General features: G+C 39.7%; 1 protein-coding gene across 2 annotated transcripts in view; it reads left to right on the forward strand.

Annotated features, from left to right (window-relative positions):
* Window positions 1-1592: 1592 nt before the first annotated feature.
* ADGRD1 (adhesion G protein-coupled receptor D1) overlaps window positions 1593-23905 on the forward strand; it is a 137949-nt gene continuing 115636 nt past the window's right edge. The window contains exons 1-10 of one of the 2 annotated variants that reach the window (XM_064675229.1): window positions 1593-2442; window positions 2539-2575; window positions 6518-6601; window positions 9780-9875; window positions 11738-11860; window positions 16392-16571; window positions 17749-18003; window positions 19842-19906; window positions 20780-20935; window positions 23442-23501. In XM_064675229.1, the coding sequence (XP_064531299.1) occupies window positions 2374-2442; window positions 2539-2575; window positions 6518-6601; window positions 9780-9875; window positions 11738-11860; window positions 16392-16571; window positions 17749-18003; window positions 19842-19906; window positions 20780-20935; window positions 23442-23501 (1125 nt within the window). In that variant the 5' untranslated portion in view covers window positions 1593-2373. The remainder of the gene's footprint in view (window positions 2443-2538; window positions 2576-6517; window positions 6602-9779; window positions 9876-11737; window positions 11861-16391; window positions 16572-17748; window positions 18004-19841; window positions 19907-20779; window positions 20936-23441; window positions 23502-23905) is intronic. The other variant, XM_064675228.1, reaches the window with a different exon arrangement.

Below are 23905 nucleotides of genomic sequence, written 5' to 3' on the forward strand. Positions count from 1 at the left end.
GAAGTGCTTTAAATGAGCACTGGTCCATCCTCAGGCTCCTCAGGAGCAATGCCCTGGCACTGATTGTCCTCCCAGAGCTGGGTCAGGGACTCTGTCCCACACACGAGGTGCCCGGTGCTGCCCCTGGGCTGCGCTGGGAGCTCTGGGACTGCTCAGATCAGGTTTCCAGAATAAATTCAGAATTTGTTCCTGCAAATGATCTCCCAATGTCTGCTTGCAATTTGCTGGTTCCACAGAAAATTTTTGGCAGCGAACGTGTTTGCTTGGATTCTCACAATTGTTTTGGTAAGCATATTCTTTCCCTTGACAGGCCCCTCTTGGCAAATATTTCGAATTCCTGCCTTTCTCTTTTTACATTTTAGCTTTTCTCAGGATTTTTAGCTGCAGCTCTCTATTATTTCTAAGGGCGGCTCTACATGTCACTGCATTGTCACTACATGATGCAGAATTCCTGGGGTTTGTGCAGAATTCCTCTTCCTCCTTCGGGATATCGAGGAGATTGTGGCTAACAGTAACGAGGGAAGAAGTCTGGAAAAAACCTGGAGGGAAATAAGCAAAAGTCAGACTGGTCATCATTAAATGGGAAGCTAAATTTTTGAAGGAATTGAAATTCAAAATTTTCAGAATTATTCTGTTGTAGGTCCTCAGTCAGGATTACAAACAAAATTCATTTTTTATTTCAATACTGAGATTTTGTATTATTAAACTTTGGTGACATTGGAGCATCTAGGCAGTGTGTGAATGTCTTGGGGTTTCCAAACTTAATTTTTGATCTCTTCAGTCCTTGGACTCTTGAGTTCCTCTCCACTTGCCAGTCATTTCCCAGGAGCTTGTTACCACCAGAGGCTTTGGAAGTTCAGAACACATCTGGGAAGCCAGCTGGGTAAATCAGGGCCACAGCTACTGCCAAGTTTGCTGGATTCCAGCTATATAATACCTATATAAAGTGTCAATGGAAAACTGTTTCATCCTAAAAGTTATAATGAACTCCAGTCAGGAGGTTGGTGCAGAAGTTGCCATCAAGCAGGAGAGGAGTTAAGAGGGATAATACACTGGAAGAAATAGAGTTGACAAAAGGAACCAGGTGAATAAGGTGAATAAAATATTACTCTGGTTTATTTCACTGAAAATAAAGACCTTGGAGAGAGCTGAAAGCAAGATTTTATCATAGCAGAACAAAATAAATGAAAAATATCAACTAGATCTAGCTGCTATTTTTCTTTTACATGTCAAATGCTGATTACTATTTGTGATATAGTTCAGAGTGTAATTGAGAGATTCATAGAGATACTTATATGTAATTATTTTTATGTAAAAAAGTAAAATAGCAACTACGTTAAGAAGTCTTTTCCCAGGGGTTTGTTTTTACTGGTTTTGTTGTGCAAGTTTGAGCAAATCAGTGAAATGGTGCATGCCTCAGTTTCCCCTGCTAGACACAGGCATGGTACAATCAATGCCTCAGAGTGCCATGTGATTTAAACCAGTGGTTTTTTTAGAGGTTATGCTTCTTCAGGCTGAACTACAATCTGTTATTTCAGTAAACAGATCTCAGCTTTCCTTCAGAAATTCCTGCTCTGCTTTTCCTGAGCGTTCGAATTGTGAACACTCGTTCTGGCTTCGATTCCTCTGCGAGTGTGCAGATTGCTACGAGCAGTAATCTCTCTTTTTATCTGTTTGCTGAAGCACATGGACTCGTTTCCACTTGTTCCTGGCTGGCTGGTGTTAGGACCCAGAGAAGAGGCAGCAGCAACGTGATATATAAATAGAGACCCAGAATGGGACAAAGTTTGAGGAGAAAGCATGACATCACTCAGCCTTGCTCTCCACCCAAAAAGATCTGGGATGGAGGTGCAAACGTGAGCTGGACAAGAGAGGAGTTTGCAGCTCTTTTCAGCTCAGTTTCTGAGGGGAGAGGGAGAGTTTTCCACCCGATGTGCTATAAGGAAGTGCATTTTCTTGCGAGCAAAACTACGACCGGCTTCGGGTCTCTGACAACGTGAAAGCAATTGCAAGGAAAAGGCAACCGTAGGAAGAAAGTTGAAAACAAGATCTTTTCTTTTTTGGCTGACATTGTGACAGAAATATTTGACTCCTTCCCACGGAACGGCACAACTTTCGGATTTGATGCACATTTCTTTTAATTTTCCTCCAATCATGGGAATTTATTTGCAGTTAAATGAAGATATCGAAGTGTGAAGCAGGAAAATTACTACTTAAAGGGTCTGGGAGGATATTTCGCCGTCGCTGAAGGAGCAGACTTTTTGAACCTGCATGGAAAATGACCTTTTTAATACCAAAAGCAGCAAAGGAAAACTTATGATTGAAATCTTACAGGAGTTTGATTTCAGTTGTACTTTTAACCTGAAATAGACCATGGAAAGTTTATTATCCCTGCTCTGTTGTCATTATTCTCTGCTGATTTTATTGCAGCAAAAATACCAGGTAATGTTCTGAATGTGGTCAGTATTGAGATATACTTGGATTCCTCTTAGCAAGTTTTGCCTCACTATGTCTCATTATGTAATATTTTATGTGCAGGTGTATGGAAACTATTCCCAGCTCCCCAAACACCCAGGTAAGGAATGCTCTATTTACATTTTATGACAATGTGCTTAAATATTCATCTGCTTTTTTGCTTTGTATTTCTTATTCTCTTACTACCTCCAAAGAAACTGTGATCCTGTGTTTGAATGTCAGCTCTGTATTAAAAATGTAATAGTCTAAAGTATCAGACTGTCCCAGTCATCTTAAATTCAGCAACCTACCTATTGAATATTCTGCATAGAAATATATTTGCAGAAGAATAGCTTGCATTTGCTATGTGGAAAAATCTTGTATACACTTATTAATTTTTTTGAGTGTGTTTCTCTGAATCAGACCTCCACACAGACTATTTTCCTTTTTCCCCCTCAATGTTCAGCATTTTCAATTCAATGATTTAGTGTTAGATATGTCAGCTTGTATACTTTGCAGTACTTTGGCATGGCTTCAAGTCATCTACCCTCCTCCCAGCCTCCACTCTTCAGTTTAAATCAGTCACAGGGCATATTAAGGATCTCTCATCTGTTTTCAATGTAGAAAAAACTTACTCAAAGCTTATTCGGGGTCTGTGTGTGTAACTGCAGAATTCTTCTGTTTATATAAATAGTTTAACCTCAAGCCTCATGGTGGTGTACAAGCACAATTTTACTGCTTTACCAATTCATGTATTGCTTTGTGCTTTTTAGTTTTAACCACATGTAATTATTTTCAAGTCAAACACGGAGATCCGTGGAAGTGCCGTGTTGGCTGCCAGTGCAGCAGCTTCAGCCTGATTAGTTTCTTTTGTCCCACCTTTGCTCAAAAACAAGAAATACAATCCCATTCCCTGTGGATGAGGATCACTGGCTTCTGGCTGGTGGAACAACAGGGGGGAAAAAGCCTCCTGCGATGAGGGGGGCAAAATCAGCCCTGATTTTGGAGTAGAGTGTGTGTGTGAAGCACAGCTGCAAGAGATGCTTTCTGGATTTGAACCAGGCTGCAAAAAAAGTCCTGTGGTTTTGTTCTAATCAGTGTAGTTATCTATGGAAAGGACATTGCATTCAAAGCAACAGGTATTTGTTTCCAGAGGTCTTTTGGTTGAAAGTGGGATAACAGCACAGCTTTGTGGAGTTCAGAACTGGGAGCTGGGAAAGCCACCAACATGCAGCGTGGCTCTGGGCAATTTTCTTTGCTGTATATCTGTTTCCCTTCCCCCCTTTTTTTTTTTTTTTTGGTCTATTTTCACAGCTTTTAAATGTTGCTGCTTCTTTTGAGTTTGATGCCAGCCATGGCAATGCCTTTGTTGTGATGCTGCTGCTACTGCTACTAAAATGCTTGTGCCATGTTGTGACACATTTTTTGGCATCAGATAATTTTCTCCCAGGAGCTTCCTTTTCTCTTTTTCTCTCTTTTTCTAATTATTTTTTTCTACCACCTCTCTTAAATCCTTTTTTGTCCCCTAATACAAAAGGGAGATGTTAATGGGAGCAAGAGATGTTTGCATATAAGCACACTGTGAACCAGCAGATGTGGTCTGTGCTCTGCAAATGGAGCTGGGAGTTTGATGAAAGTCAGGTGGAGGTATGTTAGCTCAGGTTAGCCCATGTGGATGCTCTTACTGCCACAGAAATTTATACTTTTCATTTCTTTTGCAGCAGCCAGAATATGTTCTTTGAAGATAGAAATGCAAAAGGTCTTGTTCCCATATCCCGTGTTCTCAGCCTGCTTTGCCATGCTCAGCTTAGTTGAGTTTGGGTTGCTTGTAATTTCAGATTGGATTTTGTATGTCCTTATTCTGTGTCACTATTCTCTTATGCTGGCAGCACCTTTGTCCTTTCATTATCAGTTTTGCTTTTTTCTTCCTAATAGTCAAAGGAAATGCGTAACAATAAAACCTTATGAATTTCCCTAAAGATATCCCCATCTTATCTACTGATGCTCCTGCTCCCTCTCTGTGGGAAAACCTCTGTACAACTGCAAACATTTAGTTAGGTGGGCTAATAATAGATCCTGGTCAATTATGAATCTTTTGTGAGATATCTTTGGTAGAGTTGAGTTTGGAAGCAAGTCTGAGTAGTTTGTGTATCCTCACAAGATACAGAATTTCTTTTAGTTCTGTTTCCTCAGATCTGCAATTCCTTGCTGTGCTGTTTTAGCAATTCTATCAACTTTGGATGCATAATAAAAAAAATAAATTCTAGGATCCCACCTGTGTCACACTTCAGACACTAAACCATGAGGGTGGAGGCCATCAAACTGCTCTCCATTGGGTGCATTTGGCAGTTTAAGGATGCAAATAAAATTTTTGCACCCTTATATCTGTGATAAAGAAATCCTGTTTGTGTCCAGGACATTAAAATGATAGAATAATTATAAAATAGGCAAGCTGTTTTGATCTCAAGAGTAAAGAAAGGTGTAGGATAGTCTGCAAATGTCAAAGGACATTGCCTGTGACTTGTTTTAATTTGCACATCAGGTGTGGGAAGATTTTTCTGTGGTGTATGACAGCTGAAGTGGGTTTTAAAAAATTTACCTGTATCAGCTTCACACCTCAGGTCCTTGAAAGATTGCTTGGGACTGAAAAATGATTGTAGGTCAGAGAATTACAGATATAGTGTAATATAAATATTTGCTCTCTTTGCCCCTCTCATTCATTGTGTTTTCCCCCTGCACCCCCAAAGAAAAGATGAACTCAAAGCAGTTGGGTGATGTGGCATCATGGTGAACAAAACACATCATTCTCATTTGCATTCACAGTAACATTTCTGTGTATCTGTATCAGCCTTCTAAAACTTTCTCAGATATGGGAGATTATGAATTTATTTCAGCACAGCTGGTTGAATTGATTGTTTTGAGAATAAAGGGTTTCTTGCAGCTAACAAGGTAACAAGGAATTACAGCTCATGTTTTCCTACATTGTTAGGGCTCTACTCTCAAAATAGAACTGTTATCTTAAAGAAAAATTTGGGCAGCCTGCTTCTGACTAATTTTAAATCATTACATCTAAAATCTGTTCAACCTCTGGTCAGCCAGACTGTGCAGATAAAAGTGCCAGTGGGAACCAGCAGATATTTCACCTTTGTCATCTTGTCCACCTGTTGCTAAAGAGGACATTTAGGAAAACAAAATGTTCTCATCAGCCACAAAGAGCTGTTCTGGTTTTGGTGCAGTGGGGAAGGTTCTGAAGGAATAGCTGATGATTCCATGTGGGGAGGAGTGAGTGCTCTTCCATATGGTGCTTAATATTCTGGAAGCTCTTCTCTCGAGGAAAATCAAATTCCTTCTGTTAAAGGAAGTTCTGCTGTACTGCTGCTGAGGTGAGAGCTGTCTGGAGGCATCAGGAAGGCTGCACTCTGCTGTAATGGTTGTGCAGACACCTCTGCTCTCATCTGTGGTCCTGCTCCTTCCTGGTGTCTCCCCACGGACAACTAAAGGTGAAAAAGTGCTTGGATTAATATAAACTCAAAGTGTTGCACTGATTTTCCAGTGGATTTTGATGAGGGAGTAAGATGCCTGGGAACTCCATAGCATCTTCTCCTACTCCCTGGAGCTGCAGAGAGCTGAGTTACCTCTGGAGGAGGCAGGAGCAGGAGTAGTTTGCTATAGAGAAAGTGCTTTGTACTACCCACCATGTGCTTGAAATCTCAGTAAAATCTAGAAATTACTCTTGGCTGACTCCTCAGCTGTTCCTTCAATGAATGCTGCTGGATACAAGCAGAGATTTAGTCAGAGATTGTTGCACATTTTAGATAAAATCAGTTAAAATAAAAATTTAAATAAAAATCAGTTGAGTTTTAAAGCAGGTTTTCTGCAGTGGTTAATCAGATGGCTTTTATCTACTCCGCTGTGTTGATTTATGATCTCACTTACGTACCACACTGGGTGTACAGAAAATATTTTCATTTACTTAACCAATTGACCTCCTTTATTGTTATTTTTGGTTGCACTCCTCATTGGTCTTGTCTTTAATAATCTTCTCAACTGTGTTTCTTGCAAGGGTTCAAAGTTCTCGCATCAGCTTCCCATTACTGGCCACTGGAAGATGTGGATGGAATTCGTGAGTTTCGGGATGCGAATGGAGGTAGACAAAGGATTCACTGACAATGGCAATAACATAAGTATTTGTGGCAGTCTGTAAGTAAAAGAGGAGCAGGAGAAAAGAAAGGGTTCAGCTTTTGTGCCACAGCAGTTTCAGCTTTTTTTTTTTTTTTCTCAGCTAGTGTTTTTGCAGTGCTCTGATGTCCAAATGATATCTTATTTGTGAACTGATTTTTATAGAGTATTCTCAGAGGTTTTACGGGCTGTCTGTGCATTTTTAAGGTTATAAAGAGAAAAGGTTTATGATCCAAAGAGTCATTGAAATCACATTGTTACTAGTTGGTTTGGTACATGCACTGCATGCACTAATACACTCAGTGGCTGAGATCTTGGGCTGTGCCAGCAGTGCAGGTGTCTCCTTTTTGATTTTGGAAGGAGTTAAATGCCCAAGTTCCTCATGCACTTTTAAAAATTGCATGTAGAATCCATAGAAAGAGAAGTGTAAGCTCTTATCTGGATACTTCTTACTCATTTTTATCTGCTTTTGGGTATTTCCTTAAAAACAGCATTGCAGCGTTAGTTCATATTAATTTGGGTTTTTTTCCAATAAGGCAAAATCAAGAGAGATTTTAAGGCAAAACTCACTGATTTAAAGAGTCTGTTGTGAGGACTGCAGGATCCCAGAGGGAATGATATTAAAGGGCAGCCTGGTTGGATTCAGCCATTCTCTGGATCTGAGGTTTCACATCAGGACCCAAAAGGGGGTGTGGGGCTTTCCAGGGATGTGGAGGTGATGTCATCAATGGGGCTCCAGCAGAACCACCAAGGTCCCTCAGGAATTTTCACATGAGCTGTCTTCTCTCCTCTGACGCTTCCAAGTTGTGCTGGTTGTGCATTCCCCAGGATTCCTCCCTCCAGGGCTGCCCACCCTGGCAGCTGAGCTGAGCTGTTTTGTGCCAGTGCAAGGAAGGGGCTGTTGTGACTTTAATATCTTTATCCAGAAAGAACCACTGCAGAAGATTAAATCAGGAGTTAGAGACAACCTTACGTGAAAAATGTTGCCAGAAGTGCAAAGTTATTGCTGTTTATTACACAAAAATGGCAATATCAATCTCTGGTCCTAAGTCTGAAAAAGATCCATAAATATTTAAACCCTTTTATTGCAGAGGTGTTCAAGTATTTTAAGCTTAAACTTTGACCTATCTTTCCACAAAATTTCTGAAAGGAATGGAATTGGCTGACCAGAAATATATTTGGGCAATATTCTGCTTCCATTAGGAGCTGATGGCAGCATTCCTATTGACTTCAATAGAATAATAATTTGGATTACAAAAAGTTACCATGTGAGTTCTCTAACAGTGTGTTAAAGTCATTTTCTGACACTGGACTTCACGTAGTTTCAAAAAAGTCAAAGTGTTGCATATCTAGCACTGGTTTGGCAATCATGTTACAACAAAGTTGTTTGGAAAGTGCTTGAAAATGATAAATATAAAACAGAGCTCTTGGAAAAATGACAATTAATGTCAGATTGTTTTTCAAGTTTTGTTAAATGACATTATTTCAGCAAAATTCAGAAATCTTTTTAGTAGTATCTTGGCAGAGATAAAGCAGAACAGATGAAGTTCCTGATCCTACAAAGCTTCACTTACAGGAATGGGACTGGCTCACAAGAGTGATCTCTTTTGACTCCTATTATGACATGGTGTTAAAAAACTTCATAAATGAGCCAGCTGCATGACTCTGCTGAAGAGATCTGGAGGACTTTGTCATACAATTATTTGCAGAGGGTGCCAGGAGCTGAGTCTTTATCTCTGCAGAGCGACTCTGACAATGCTGAGTTCTTTCCTTAATTTTGTAGTGGATAACTCAAATTATTCTCAGCTGCTCATATTCTGTCTGATAAGACACAGATATCATCTCAACTGCCTCCAGCAGAGCTTTTATGTATCTGCCTGATATTTGACTTTGATATGCAAGAAAAGTTTCCTTTATTGTCGTAATCGACTGCAGGTGACAATTTGCTTGTTTTTGATACCATTCTGATGACACAACTCTTCTGTTTATTGCTGGAGTCTTTCTTGTTTTTCCACTCGTCATATCATGCAATTATTTTCATTCCATGTTTCTCCTCTTGAATCCTTGAAGCATCATAATCTGTCCGTCACGTTAATCCATTTTATTTGTTGAAGTCATTGTGCACGAAGCCAGATTTATATCTCTCAATGCATTTGATGTTGTGAGAGCGTGTCAGCAAATTAATTTTGGGTTATCTCAGCAGTGGAAGCAATTGAAGGGAAACAATCAACTCAAAATATAGCAAATAAAAAAAAAAAGTGGCCGTATTCAGGTTTTCCATCTGACCCCTTGTTTTCCATGCATTTTTATCTTGAGGGTTCTGTGTATATTTTTTTTTTTTGTTTTGTTTTTTTGTTTTTAAGAGCATTTGTCTTTTTGTTCTCTGAGCTCAGATGGACTAAATCTGAAATCAATGTCTCTCCCTTTACCTTCATGGGTTTTCCATCAAGCTTTATTTGCCTGCCCAGGGTAAAAAAATTACAGTGTGCCAGATACTGTTAAATTATCAACATCAGAAAAAAATTAGAGAATAAAATTTTATTGTCAGATATAAAAAAGTTGGGGCTTTTCTTATGTTTAGATGGAATTTTTTGTATTTTATTTTGTGCCCATCGCCTCTTGTCTGTTCGCTGGGTACAAATTAGGAGAGTCTGGCACTATTTTTACATCTCCCATGGAGTGTTTTCACACATTGAGAAGATCTCTGAGCCCTCAGATCTCCAGGCTGAGCAGTTCCCAACATTCTCAGCCTTCCACTGGACTTGCTCCAGTATGTCCCTGTCTTATACTGGGGAGCCCACAACAGGACATGGGATAGAACTGCCCATAACTTTTGCACCAGTATAATGATTTTTATTATACATGCACAGTTCCTCACCAGCAGGAATATATTTCAGAACCCTTCACCTGCCATTGCATTTTTTATATTTTTTTTCTTCTCAGTAACTGTGAAGAAAATATTGTTTTAGTGACACTGGATTTGCTTCTCTCCTGCAGATCCCAGGGAGAAGTTGTGGGATCATTTTAAAGGCCACTGCTCAACATCTGTGCTTTGTGCTGAGAGATATGAACTGGTCAATTCATTACTGATTGTGTTGATTCATTGTTTTGCTTATTTGCTTGTTTTCTTTTGTTGTTCCACCCAGCTCTAAGAATCCACAACTTCACTGTGCTTCCTTCCCATAACTCTACCTTTGTATATACCAATGACTCTGCCTACTCTAACTTCTCTGCAACTGTAGGTGAGGATTTACATTTTTTTTTTTTTGTTCTGCATTTGTCAAGCTTGGATGGTTCTTGTAACGTTGGATTCAAAATTAACTGAGTTTTGGTTCAGGTGGTTGTGTGGATTATGCTCACACTGTCACACGTGCTTGGAAAAGCACTCCTGCAATGTTACCTGGGTTGCTCCCAATTATTAGGAGAGGAGGATGTGCCTTAGTGGTCCTCCAGAACCTAAAAAATTTCTGTTAGTCTTATTAAAACAGAGATGATGTTTCAGAGGAACATATAAGAATAAATAGGTTGATTTTTTTTTTCTTGTTTTGAAGGCTAAAACTCCATTTTTGATTGTTTCATAGTATTTTTTAAAGGACACGTTTAGAAAGACAGATGCAAACAAATTTGCAAAGCCTGGAAGGAAGATCTTGTCAACCACGACAACTTTGATTCACATGGTGTTTTTTAAAAAAAACAGGGAAGTAAAAATCTGCATACATATGTCCATTTATTGATTGTATTTTTCTTTAACATCAACACACTGGGAGATAAAAGGAAGAACAGAAAATCACAACTCACCAGGCAGAAACCTGACAGACTGGAAACCAGTTACATTTACAGCAGCATGATATTAAAGTCACTTAATTTAAGTCACTAACATTTATACTGTGTAGGTGCAATTGAAATATGATCTCTTGTCCACTTTATGCTTAGGTATTAACTCCCATCAAGTTGTTGGAAAATTTGACCCAAGCAGAAGGATGGAAATGGTGAAAGTGTCATTTGGGCTGCTCAGATACTGAGATTTTTATATTGGAATACTAAACCTACGATTTTTTTACTCTCTAACAGTAAAAGTATGCTGGCAAATGTGAACTCTATTAATAATGAACTTCACATGACCCTAATTCCTTTCAGCCCTTCCTTATCTGCTTTATAGACCATTTGCATAGTTCTCACATAATAAAATATGTTCAATATGAACATTATAAAGAGTGACATCAGTGGCAAAGGAGATGCTATGGAAACAGAAATGCATTACCTTATGGGATTTATTCTGGCTGGATTAACTTCTAATTCAAGTGCCTCAGGAAGAACTTAGAAATGCTTGCTTTGCTCCATAGTGCACACTCACAGTTTTAAAAGAAACCAAATTTTATCTGTCAATTAGAGGTAGGACTTGGTGATTTCTTCCTCAGATGAAGGGGAAGATACCCGAAAACTGATAATTAAGTACTGAAATAAGAGAATATTTCAACCTGCATTCAGTGAGGGCTATGCCAGGCTGTTGCTGTGTCCTTGAGGGTGTTATCCTGCACTGGGACTGCTGCCCTCCTGCCTGGAGGTTGTCTGGAGTTTGGAAAGGAAATGTTGTGTTGCCCATGTCCCTGTTGCATAAAGGAAGGCACAGGCTGGGAGCAGTGACAGCAGGATTGATGGTTGTCACTCGAGACAGATGGTCTGTCTCTAACTGACCCTGTGCCAGTTTTGATTAATTAAAGAATTTCTTCACTAACTCAGCTTAACAGTAAGACACCTCTAGGATGTGTCTGGTATTCAGAACTCTGGAAAGCGTAAGGTTTGTTCAGATTACTTTAAAATAATAATTTTGGGGTGTATGGGTTCTGTTAAACAGTCTTAGTTAACCACAGAGCTGAGCGACAGATATAATATTTACAAACTTGAAAGAGGTATCTGTATGTTTCTTTAAAAATACAATAACAAACCACCAACAAGCTCAAACAAACAAAAACACCTAAAAGAAAAACAAACATGCAAAAGCAACAAAAGCAAACATATGGTGGGAACAAGATAAACATCTGAGGTGTAAGAGCCTGTTGAAGTTTTGATGTAAATGCTAAACTATATTTTGCTTTTCCTTTAGATATTGTAGAAGGAATGGTGAACAAAGGAATTTACGTCACTGAAAAGAAAGGGGTTACCTTTCTCTTCTTTGGAAGCTACCAAAATTCTTGCATTAGTAATCCAGAAGTTTGTGGACCTGAAGGTGAGAAAATTTGTTAATTATTTTTTACATTTCTTTGGCTGTCAAATTATGTAATTCAATACTCGTCGTTTCTTTCCTCATTGGAATGAAATCCAAAAATCTGATTTGACTCTTTTTTGACTTCTAAAAGAATTGTGTGTTGATAGCTGAAAATTTAGTCTTTTCTAACTGCAGTTTAAATTAGAACTGGTCACCAACTACTCAGAGTAATTACAGTGTAATTAATTCAAACAAAGCCAGAAATAAACTTACAGTGTCCAAAATCTTACCAGTGGCAACAAAATTAATTAATTCCTACAAGATCAGCAGTTTGACAAGCAAAGAAGTTGTAACACGGACTTCAAATTTAGGAGACAGATTCAATGTGGCCTCTCAGCAGGAATGGGTTTGGGTTTTTCACATTTATCTCCAGAGATAACAAAATTTGCAGGTCTCTGGTGTTATGGAATCCATTTGTCCTCACAGATACTTGAATCTCTTCGTTCTGTTTCTGTTCCCTTTTTCTTGGGTTAGGGCTTCAAATGACAGGTGGAATGGGAAGGGCACAGGTTTGACAACGTGTTGGTTACAGAAAATGGCTCAAACTGTGTCTGACTGTCAAACCAAACACTCACCTTGTCACTGACATCAATCGTTCACCAGGGGTTTAAAAGGCTGTGCAAATGGAAGGTTCAATAGAAAATGAGGCTTTCTATGAACTCCAGCAGTCCCTAAACTTAAGAAACATTGTTAACATTGAATTTTTTTGCTTTTATTGATTTAGGCTGTTCTTCAAACAGGTGACATTGCTTGAAATAGGATTACTTTTGAGCTGATAAAACAAGAGCTGTGTATGAACTTTTTATGAAAGTAGGAGACACTCAGAGAGCAGATGCTACATGGCTGTTACATGAGAGTATTAGAAAAAGTAATTCAGTATCCAACTGTAGGTGTATTTTCTGATATATGCTGTATCTTTTCATACTTTTTTTTCATACCACTGGGAAATAAAAATCATCAGGAAGTCATATTGTTTCAGTGTCTACAGTATAACCTAATTATTTTTATAATACCAGAGCACTCCCAGTATCTCACAAATAAGGACATTAAAAGCGTAAAACACTGAAATGTCCAGTAGGTAAAATGTGAAGAACTCATAGAAACCATAAATAATAAATCATTGTAGCAGGCATTAATAAAAAAAAAGGGGAAAAGCCAACACTCTTTTGTCTAAAGGGAGTGTCTTTTTTAATCAAATACACCTGTGGCAGGGATAAGGTGTAATTTTATGATGAAAGGTAATTTTATTCCAGCCTGTTGTTGCTAAAACATCCCTTGATTGTGTTTGGGTGAAACTGGTGTTGAGTACATTCAACCAGGGGAACGAAATGGTCTTGGGATCTTTCCAGATGAAATACTCTGACCTATGAAACAAAAATCCCACTATTTTTTCCTAGGCTAATAATTTCATAACATCTCAGGACTGTTATTTTTACTTGAGAAAACAAATTCTTCTCGCTTTTGAAACGTCGAAACACCCTTCCCCCGCCTTGCTCTTTCTCAAGTAGTTCTCAAACAATGGCTTTTCTGTGAGCAATTTTGGGCTCGTTGGAGTGGTATTTTCAGTCAAAAGAAACATTTGTGGAAGATGCAAGAGAATGTTCTCGTGATCATTGGTTTGAGCACATGAGGAGAAGCCGGATTTAGCCAATTTATGTGAAGTTGAAATTCAAAAAAGATTTAAAAAAGCTCTGTGCAACATAACATTTCATGAAGTTGGGTGTTTGTTGCGTGCCTGACTTTAATTTTTACTTTTAGTTTTGGAATATCCTGATCCAAGGTATAATGAGGATTTAGTTGCAGTTTTCCCGTGGCCACAGGTTGATCAGTTCCTATAGGACATTCCAGTAGGACAGACAGTCAAAGATGGGACAAACCAGCTCCACTGCAGACAGGCTGCAAAATTAAGTCTCACTGCCTACATAACTTAAACTGCATCTCCCAGCCTGTAAAGAAGGAATAACAGCAATTCCCTGCGTTTCAGAAGTGGAATAAGGTTGTGAGAGGCTTTGATAGAGGGATCACGTGAACAGCAGGAGTAGCTGAACGTGGTCAGGCTTGGTGTCACCTGGTTGGTGTCACCAGGGGGGTGGAGGGTGCTGTGCAAGGGACACCCATGGCTTTCTGGAACAAGAGTAGGGTCAGTGTTTCAGCCTGCTCCTGGTGTGGTAAAGAAGCTGAAACATGAACTCAGATTTACCTGCTGATGAAGATATTGCAGCCTGTTTGCCTGACACCTCAAATCCTTCAGCAGGGAGTCCACGGCATTTTTACAGCTTTAAACCCACACCCATCAAGATCAAGCAAACTGAGGCTGATGATGTTCATTCACTGATTGATTTCTAGGAGGCCAGTGATGTTTGTTGGTCATTTCCATGGTGATTATTTTATCATGTATAAAGCATAAAGGGAATGGGATGCAGACCGTGCAAACTGACGGTTGCTGTCATGAGGATGGACACAAAGATCAGTTAGACAGGAAGATAGGACTTAGTTAAATTATTTATTCTGTAACAATTTTTAGCTTTTCTGCTAAGTTAATTTTATTAAAAAGGTTATGTGAAATAAAAAAAAATTATGCACCATATATAGCATTTCTGATGACTATCGTGAACTGTCTGAGGCTTTTCTATCTTTGATCATAAAACTATGAAACATGTAAAAATCTATGGATTTAACAAGAAATGTACATAGTAGTTTGAGAGCTTCATTAACTTGTCCTGGGCTATCTGGTAGCAAATTGGCAAAGTTCATACTGCTTGGAGGGCCTCTGAACTGCTAACTATAAAATCATCCAGATAGCTGGTTTGACTAAACGTAAAAAAAGAGCATAGTCAGCAGGTTAAGTGAAGTGATTATTCCATTATTCCCCTCTGTTCAGCACTCTTCTGAAGTGCTATGTCCCATTTCTGTCCCCTGACACAAAGGAGGTGCTGACAAGCCAGAGTGAGTCTGGCGGATGAGGCTGGTAGGACATGGGAGGGGAGGCTGGAGCATTTCCTTGCACCGTGAAGAAATGTGGATTCTAAGGGCTGCCTCCACCTACCTGATGAGTGGTTATAGAAGCAGATGGAGCCAAAAAATCTTGGAGATGCACAGTGAAAATGTGCCAGGCAACCCAGGCACATCTTAGCTCAGGAAATGCTGATTAGATCTAAGGAAAAAAAATTCTCCCCGATGTGGGTGGCCAAGCATTGGGGTGGTTTACACAGAGAGAGGCATCCAGGGTGATGTTAAAATCCCAGCTGAGCTCTGAGCAACAAGATCTACCTCGGAAATTGGGCCTGCTTTGAGCAGGCAGTTTAGATAAGGTGATCTTCAGGGTCATTGCCTTGTTAATTCACTGTGATCCCTGGAGGCAAAAGCTCTTCCACTTCCGTACTTAGAAACTTTTCCTCAACCTGCTCTGAACTCAAATTTTACTGTTAGCACTTTGCACTGTGAATTCTGAGGTGAACATTTTTAGGAGCTCTTTAGTCAAGCCATTTTCTTTGTATTTGACTGTAGAACCTCTCCAGTAGAGCCAGGAGAAGTTTTGCAGTGTGAGGGAGATCTGATTTGCTGCCTGTGTTTCAGTTAAGCCTTTTGAGGTGACCTTTAATAAAGAAACCACTGTCTTATGGAAATCATATTTCCTAAGGTATAATCTGAAGAGCTCCTCCATTTTACAGTTCAGTAGTAAAATTTACTGTGAATCAAACAGCATTATTTGTGGACAAAGCTAATCACACGTGGACTTGCAGGACTGCACTTGCATTTGAGCAGAATTCTTTTGTTTTTGTGTAGGTGGGGACATCAGAATTTTTTCTGTGGCTCTGCATGTGTAGCTATTCTGTTCTTTTACACTGGTTCTTTGCTTTCAGGAGTTATTGGAGCACTGAAGTGTGAAAACACATGTAATAGCATGCTTAAAGAATTAAAGTGTGGTTAGCAATGAGTGCTACTCAATAAGTGAGGGCAGCCAGGCAGTGCATCAGTAGCTTGGAAATGGTCAATGCACTAATTCTGGCTGTGATGGTGTTGGGTGAACACCAAAAAAAATGTAGGTGTTGGATATGGTGGAGGATATGGGGATATGGGAGCAATGGGTGTTCTGGAATAAGTGAAGATCACGGGAGGAAAAGGGGATCATCACAGGAGGGGTAAAAAGAATGGAGAGACAAGGCAGAGGGAAAGGAAGCATAAATCTGGGAGAAAGAGACTTGTGATCAAAAACCTTTGGCTTTAACTGACAGAAGCTGCTCAGGACACTGATTCTTGCTGTGTCCTGTGTGTGCACATGTGATGCAAAACAGGGAGAGATGTTTATTTGGCTTAAACTGTTAGAGCATTGTTGATTTTAAAAACCCTGTCCTTGTTTATGCTAGCAGATGATCTGGCCTCAAAAGCATTCCCACTGGCTGTATTCTACATATTGGAAATTTTTAATTGCACTCTTTTTTTTTTTTTTTATTTTATTTTATTAAAGTCTCCTCTCACTTGCTTTTATCAGGAGTAACATTTTCCTTTTTCTGGAAGACTCAAGACCAACAGGCCAAGTTTCTCCCTGCCTCTGGTGGACGGGTGATTTCCAGTGGTTTCAAAATCTGTTCAAATGAAGGTGAAGGCTCAGTGGAATTTTACACCCGTGGGAATGCAATGATGAAGTGGAAAGCAAGCTTTAGCCCACCAGGTACAGTTTATAATTTAAAAAAACCCACATAATTTCTTTGTTACTTTTTGCTCTATGCTTGCAGACAGAGGTAGTGATAAGAGCACAACATCAGGAAAGAGAAGTAGATATATAAAAATAGCTACAGATCTCTGTGCTTGAGAATTCTCTTGATGAGGGGAGAGAGAGATAAAGTACAAACTGAAAAAGTGATATTTTATTGTAGAACATTTGCCATTCGGTAACAGGCCTTGGATCCAGCTTCCAGTTGTTTCTGAACTATTGACATCAATAGATTAATGCATGTTTAGATGGAAACATGAGCAAAGAATGCTGGTTAATCCCTGACAGTTCTCAGTATATTCCAAAACTGGTGGGCTGTCTTTGCTGCCTCCTGAATTAAGACTTTATTTGGTAACTATCTGACTGGGTGTTTAGTGCTTTCATAATTTTGTTATCTGTTGAGTGTCAAGTTTTCTATGCCATGCCATAGTATTAATAAACATTCTGGTATATCACATATCTTACTGCTTCTATCTAAACTGTGTATTGTAATACCTAATGACTGGAACAAATTCTGGTCTTCTGATCATGCTACTGACATTCAATAATATTTTTTTGCCCTAATTTGACTACCTGTGCATTGTTAAAATAGGACTTTCTAACCTCATAGTAGCAGAGTTTTGCAAAGTTTAATGGATCAGTTTAGAAATCTTATTTTAAGAGAAAAGCTGCAAAATGGTAAGAATAATTCACACTTTTGTGGTTTATCCAATCCTACTGGAAATTAGTATTATGTTTTCTAATTCTCAAGCATAACAAAGAAACTGTGACAGCTTTTAATTAGTCTGTTTGCTTGTTCCCCAGTTCTTGCAGCCTTTATGCTGTTTTTGCTGAGCTGAGTTTTGAGACAGTATTGAAGAGACCTCAAATCTTGGCCAATAATACTCAACAGCTGTAATTTATGGAGCTGCAGTGAGCCCAAGTTCAGACAAAAGCTAGCAGGCATTCTGCCACAGCATGGGCTTCCCCATGGGTATAAAGATTAATATACACAGCATCAGCATTCCATAAGTCACTCTTAGCACTTCCTATGCAGCTCCACACCACTGCAAGAGTCAGCAAAACCACCCTGAACAGGAAAGGCTCCAAATGGGATTGATTCATGGCTTTTGCTGCGACTTTTAATGTCCTGCAGGTCCTTATTGGACTCACATTCTCTTTACTTGGAAATCAAGAGAAGGGCTGAAAGTCTATGTCAATGGAACTCTGAACACAACTGACCCAGATGGGAAAGTGTTCTATGATTATGGAGACCCCAGTGCCAATCTCCTGACGGGGACAGAGGGGGAGCAGAGCAAGCGCTACGTGAACGGGGCCTTCGATGAATTCATCATCTGGGAAAGGGCACTGACCCCCCGGGAGGTCGAGCAGTACTTCACAGCTGCTGTTGGTGAGTGTCTGCATGGCTAGAGTTCATCATCTCTAAAGCTGCTGACTTATAAATGCTTAGTGTGCAGGGTTTGCATTTGTTTTACATCTCTCAGCTACTCAGCACAACTTTCAGAGGCGCAAAATGTCAGCTCTGAATGTCGCCGGGACACTCGGCTGCCTTTGGATGTGCAGCCTTTTCATCTGGGGTTCCTTTACCTGAAGTGATAAAGAGACTTATTAACTGCTTGGGAACTAAAAGAAAAGAGATCAGCTGAAAGGTAATAGAAAAAGAGATCAGCTGAAATGTAATAGAAAAGGCAAAGAATCAGGATTAGAACAAAGACAAAGTCTGGCCAGTAAATCCTGTCAGTGGTTCTATGGATCCTTGTAATAAACCTTTCACTACAGGAAGGACTGTTGCTATTAAGTGTGAGCAGCAATTAGAAAGCATCCATTTTAGGAATAAAGCTATGGGGCACCTGGAACATTTGGCTTTGCTGGAAGTTTCCCTGCCTTCGTTTATTCTTACCAGGTTTCCGAGAGCTAAAGCAGTTACACCCATAACTCATGTGCTTTTAAACCCATGGGAACCATTTTCATAACACACAACTTCTGATGCGTGCCTGGAAATGAGAATGTGCTTGTTTGTGACTTCAAAGTTTGATTATGCCAATCAAATATATACAAAATGTGTTTTATAAAAAATAAAGTATTAAGTAGTTTATGCGGAATTGGCGTCACTGAAAAAGAAAACCTTCCACCTGGTACATAATGAAGCAATCTATTTGATTTGCCACACAAATAGTAGGAACTTCACTCAAGTATTTTATATTAAAGCCTTTTTATTTTAAAAAGTGATTCCTCTGAAAATCTTCAGAACTTCTGATTGTGAGACTATTCATTTGGTAGTCATTTGATACAGGAAATAGCTTTAAAAACTTAAAAAAAAAATTTATAATGCTCTAGTCATGTTGGAAAAAATGCTTTTGTATTTGGCTGCTGTATCTTTCACAACAATTGAGGGTTACTATAACACCATCCAACTCAAAGCTACCATAAATCAGACTCTTTGATTAATGTATCTCAAGAAGAATGTTACGGTGCTGAACTCAAGAGCGGCAGATTTTCGAATTGCCCTGGTTCATCTATATGTGTGCCCTGTCTCACTGTCACAGAACTATGGCTTCTGTAAATACAAAGGGAACTCTTTTTCTTTAACCCCTTGAATCCTTGTGAACTCGCAGCAACCACCCTCGGCTCCCCCATTTTCCCATCTTCACTCCAATAAATAACCAAGGCACCGTGGAAAGCCCTTCCCACAAAAGCAAATCCTGCTCAGGGCTTAAGTTTTTACTCCTCCCCTCTCTACTTTGGTTTGGAAAGAGTCTTACTGGGGCTCAAAACATCTGGTTGGTGGACACTGATGTTTGTAGCTCCCTTTTGAAACCCTGCAGAGAGAGTTGGGGCCTCCGAGCCTGTTGGGGGGAAGAGCTGTTGGACAAAGATGGATTCCAGTGTTTCAACTGTACACTTGCCCTCTTTGAAATTAAATTATAGCACTTGAAATTCCTGTTTGCAAACAAAGATTTGAGTGTTTAAGATTTAGACTGCTGCAGTGCTCATCCACACAAAGGTGAGGAAATAAAATTGATGAGAGAATTGGAAAATTAAGTGTCTTAAACAAGCATGTGTAGCTGCAGTAATGAAAATAAGTAAAATCTACAGAACAGCAAATCTGTTGCTTCCAGGTAGAACTGATTCAACTTGCAGAGGGAAAAAAAATATATATATAAATATGTATATGATATTTAAATGTCAGATTTGTTAACGCTCTCATTTGTGTTTTTATTTTTCCAGGGGTGCAAGTTTTGCTTTCTTCCACAATTCCGTGGTCTCTGATGACAACCACTACAAAACCTGTGGTAGGACAGTCCTCCTAACTCTTTTCTGTGATGTGAGAATGTGCATATATTACATACAGAGATGTCTCACTTCCTAGTTTGCATTAATGGCACTTAGTACCCCAATTATATATATTTTGGATATGCATAGGGAGAATTTTTAGCCACTATGGAAAGATGGAAGTACTACACAACTCCTAAAGGAAGACAGATGAAAGAAATTAACTGTTAAATAAAATAATTTTTATATTAAAAAAAGGGAAAAAAGTAGCAACTTCTGAAGTATTACATTTAACTTTGAAGATGTAGGACATGAAAAATCACTTTGATAATTTTTCCTTTTGTTTCTTTTAAAATTAGGAAAAAAAAATCCCACCACGATAACAAAACTGGTTTTCATTTGTTTAGTGAAGGTGCATTGAAAAAGATGAAAATAAAACCAATTTTTTCATATGGAGAATAGATAAAATTAGCTGTGATCAATTAGCTGTAACCAGCCCATGTGCAATTAGCTGTTGCAGTATATTGTCATGTTCTTGCTTTCTGCAGTATCAGAGTTCTGTTAGTTCTTGTTCACTGATGCTTTCAGGAAACCCTGGCAGATAGCAATGGCTAATGAAAAAATTAATCTTTGAATATTCTGGTTATTCTGTCATCTGTCTATCTATCTATCTATCTATCATCTATCTATCTATCTATCATCTATCTATCTATCTATCATCTATCCATCTATCCATCTTATCCATCTGTGTGCTTTCCTTTTCCCTTGGCTCCTGTAGCCTCCTGTGTGTGACCACAGCAGCGTGCTGTGCCTTGAGCTCCCTTTTTGGGCTAAACCCATAAATCCTGCTGTCCATATGGGATAACCTGTGCTGAGTTGTGCCTCTGCTGTAGCTCTCCACCAACGCCTATCGACCCATCATCACCAACCTCACCCAGGAGAGAGAGAATTTCCACTCCCCCGAGGCCACGCTGGGGTACCTGGAGAATGTGTCCTGCAGCTTGCCCAACGAGTCCCTGTCACAAAACACTGCTCTGAGCCTCACAGAGGTAAGTGTCTCTCACACCAGGTGGCACTGAAGTTTCTCCAGAACCTGGAAATATCAAACACGTTTTTTAAAGTTTTGGCTTGTTAGAGAAAATACGTGTAAAAAAGCAGTGGCTGCTTTAGGGGGGTAGCAGAAAGTGAGCTTCAACCAGAGAGGATGGTTTAGAGATCTCATTGGTTCTTGAAGATATTATTTAGTGCCTTTGGATCTCTCACTGTGAGACATTTTGGTGCTGGAGGATGTCCAGGGGATGACAGCTGGGGAAGGGTCTGGAGCACAGATCTGGTGAGGAGCAGCTGAGGGAGCTGAGGGGGCTCAGCCTGGAGAAAAGAGGCTCAGGGAAGACCTTGTTGCTCTCTACAGCTCCCTGACAGGAGGTTGTAGCCAGGTGGGAGTTATCTCTCTCCAAATAACATGCAATAGGACAAGAGGAAACGGCCTCAAGTTGCGCCAGAGAGGTTCAGATTGGATATTAGGGAACATTTCTTCACTGAAAGGGTTGTCAAGCCCTGAAACAGGCTGTCCAGGAAAGTGGGAGTGTCACCATCCCTGGAGGTGTTTAAAAGGTGTGTAGATGTGGCACTTGGGGACATGGTTTAGTGGTGGGCTTGTCAGTGCTGAGTTACTGGTTAGACTCAGTGATCTTAAAGATCTTTCCCAACCTAAGTAACTTAAGCTAATCCACAGAGAGAAAAAAGAAGGTGGCATTTTCTGCAGTCTGAGCTGAGACTGTGGGGTCATGTTCTGCTAACATAAAGTTAGCCTGCTGTAAAATGATGGGCATCTAATTCCCTGATTTCAGCAGGCTAGAAAGCTATTGTTACAGTAATCAGCTCTGGCCCCGCTGGTGATTGTTCCTTTAAGCCCGCGGGTAATACCAGGGTGAGGAGGATGCTTTACTCAGACAAACAAAATAAATAAATGCCTCTGCAAACGACACGGGGACAGCAATTGATAGGTCGGGTTAAAAGCTTGGCGTTTGCAAACCGTAAAGCTCGGATTTCACGGATCACAGTTTAATATGTAGCAAAACCCCTTCTAAAAAGCTCTAATACATCGTTTCCTTTGTTTTACTGAAAAATTTGTGTGGGCTTTAAACCACAAATGGAACATGGCCCCGCCAGACACCAATACCTGTTTCCCACATGGTTCCAGTTGCTCTTTGGTTGCTCATTCATGCTGTCTGATGCTGCTTTGTCTGCCATGAAAGTGATTTGCAGACAAAAATGTGGGACATGATTATCTTCAGCAAAGCTATTTTGGGAAATAAACACAAGGGAGTCCTGATCATACATCCCGACTCTGTCATTTGTCTGATTGATGGCTGGGCTTTGTATTGTCTGCAGCTAATTCCCTGAAAGGCAGGCACTGAGCATGCATGTGATTTTCTGTGGAGTTATCTCTGTCCTGATTGTTGTACGCCTCACAGCACAAGGAAATTTGATTTAAGTGATACGCAATAAACTTTCTGATTCCTGACACGCATTTATAATGAATGGCTTCTGACAGATCTGGTTTGTGTTTTGCTGTGTCATGTCTTCCACGCTTCACAGTGGAACCTCTTCTATATTCAGTTGTTCTATAAAGACATTTCAATAGATAAGTTTAAGCAGGAGTTGTGGGGTTTTCTCTTTTAATTTTCAGTGCCATTTTCTGTGCTTCCTTTTCTCCTTCTATTTGTGTGTATTGGCAAGGCTCCTTAGGACTGTGACTATATTGTGCTGAGCACTTGATTGGTGCCCACTGTGACAGCTCTTGACCCTAAACCCAAACCTTAAGTGCAAAAGTTAAGCAGCTAATAAATTGTACTAACTGAGGGGAAATCTATCTAGTGCTGTGGAAAAATGTAGTCATTTAAGACCAAATGACTACAAGAAAGATGGAGAGGGACCTTTTATCAGGAACTGTAGTGTCAGGACAAGGGGGAATGGCCTCAGACTGAAGGAGAGTAGGTTTAGATTGGATATTAGGTAGAAATTCTTCCCTGGGAGGGTGGTGAGGCCCTGGCACAGGTTGCCCAGAGGAGCTGTGGGTGCTCCATCCCCAGAAGTGTCCAAGACCAGGTTGGACAGGGCTTGGAGCAACCTGGGATATTGGAAACTTTCCCATGGAAGCGGGGCTAGAACAAGATGATTTTTAATGTCCCTTCCAACCCAAACCATTCCATGATTCTATTGATGTCATATGAGTTCAGACAAAATGGGAGAATAAGTTCACTTTAGTGTTCAGTTCCCAATAAGTTCACTGAGTGTCAGCTCAACTGTGGGGTAATCACTGCACTCTGGGTGTTGCTTTTAATAAATAAATAATTACTTTAAAATATCACCATGCAGAACATGGTGAGAGTGCTGGCAGGTAGAGATGGATCTGTGACTTGAATGGTAGTGGGCTTGTCATGTTGGCATAAACCTCAGACAAATCCTAGCAGAGACCTGCCTTGGATCCTTTGCCAGGAGATGTAACTGATTAATAAATAATCAAATAATGGAGTTTTATTTCTCCTTTAGGCATTTTTGAAAGCTATTGAAGACTTTATGTTATTGCCCAACCTGACTGATGGACCACAGGTAAGACAAATGGGCTCAGATTTGTAGCTTGCTTTGGTTGCATAAATTCATATGGATGGTAATGGAACTGGTTGACTCTATTATTATGCTTGTTAGGGCTTTTTTGGCACTGTGACTTACTTATTTTCTTATCTGTCACTTCCATATTTGCAGTAAAGATACACGGGGAAAAAATTATCTAATTCTCTTGTATAATATGTTCTTGAGGGTTAAAATAAAGGAACTTTATCTGCTGCTGTTTCCACATATTTCAGAATGAATGAAACAAAACTGTACTTATAAAATAATAAACATTGTCACTAAAGTAAGTGTTTAACCACTCCTTTTTTAGCACTGACCTCTGATATTTAAAGGTTTATATTTTTTGGTAGATTGATGCTTTTCAATGCACATGAAATATGTGG

Source organism: Pseudopipra pipra, chromosome 18, assembly GCF_036250125.1.
Source record: "Pseudopipra pipra isolate bDixPip1 chromosome 18, bDixPip1.hap1, whole genome shotgun sequence".
Lineage (NCBI taxonomy): Eukaryota > Metazoa > Chordata > Aves > Passeriformes > Pipridae > Pseudopipra > Pseudopipra pipra.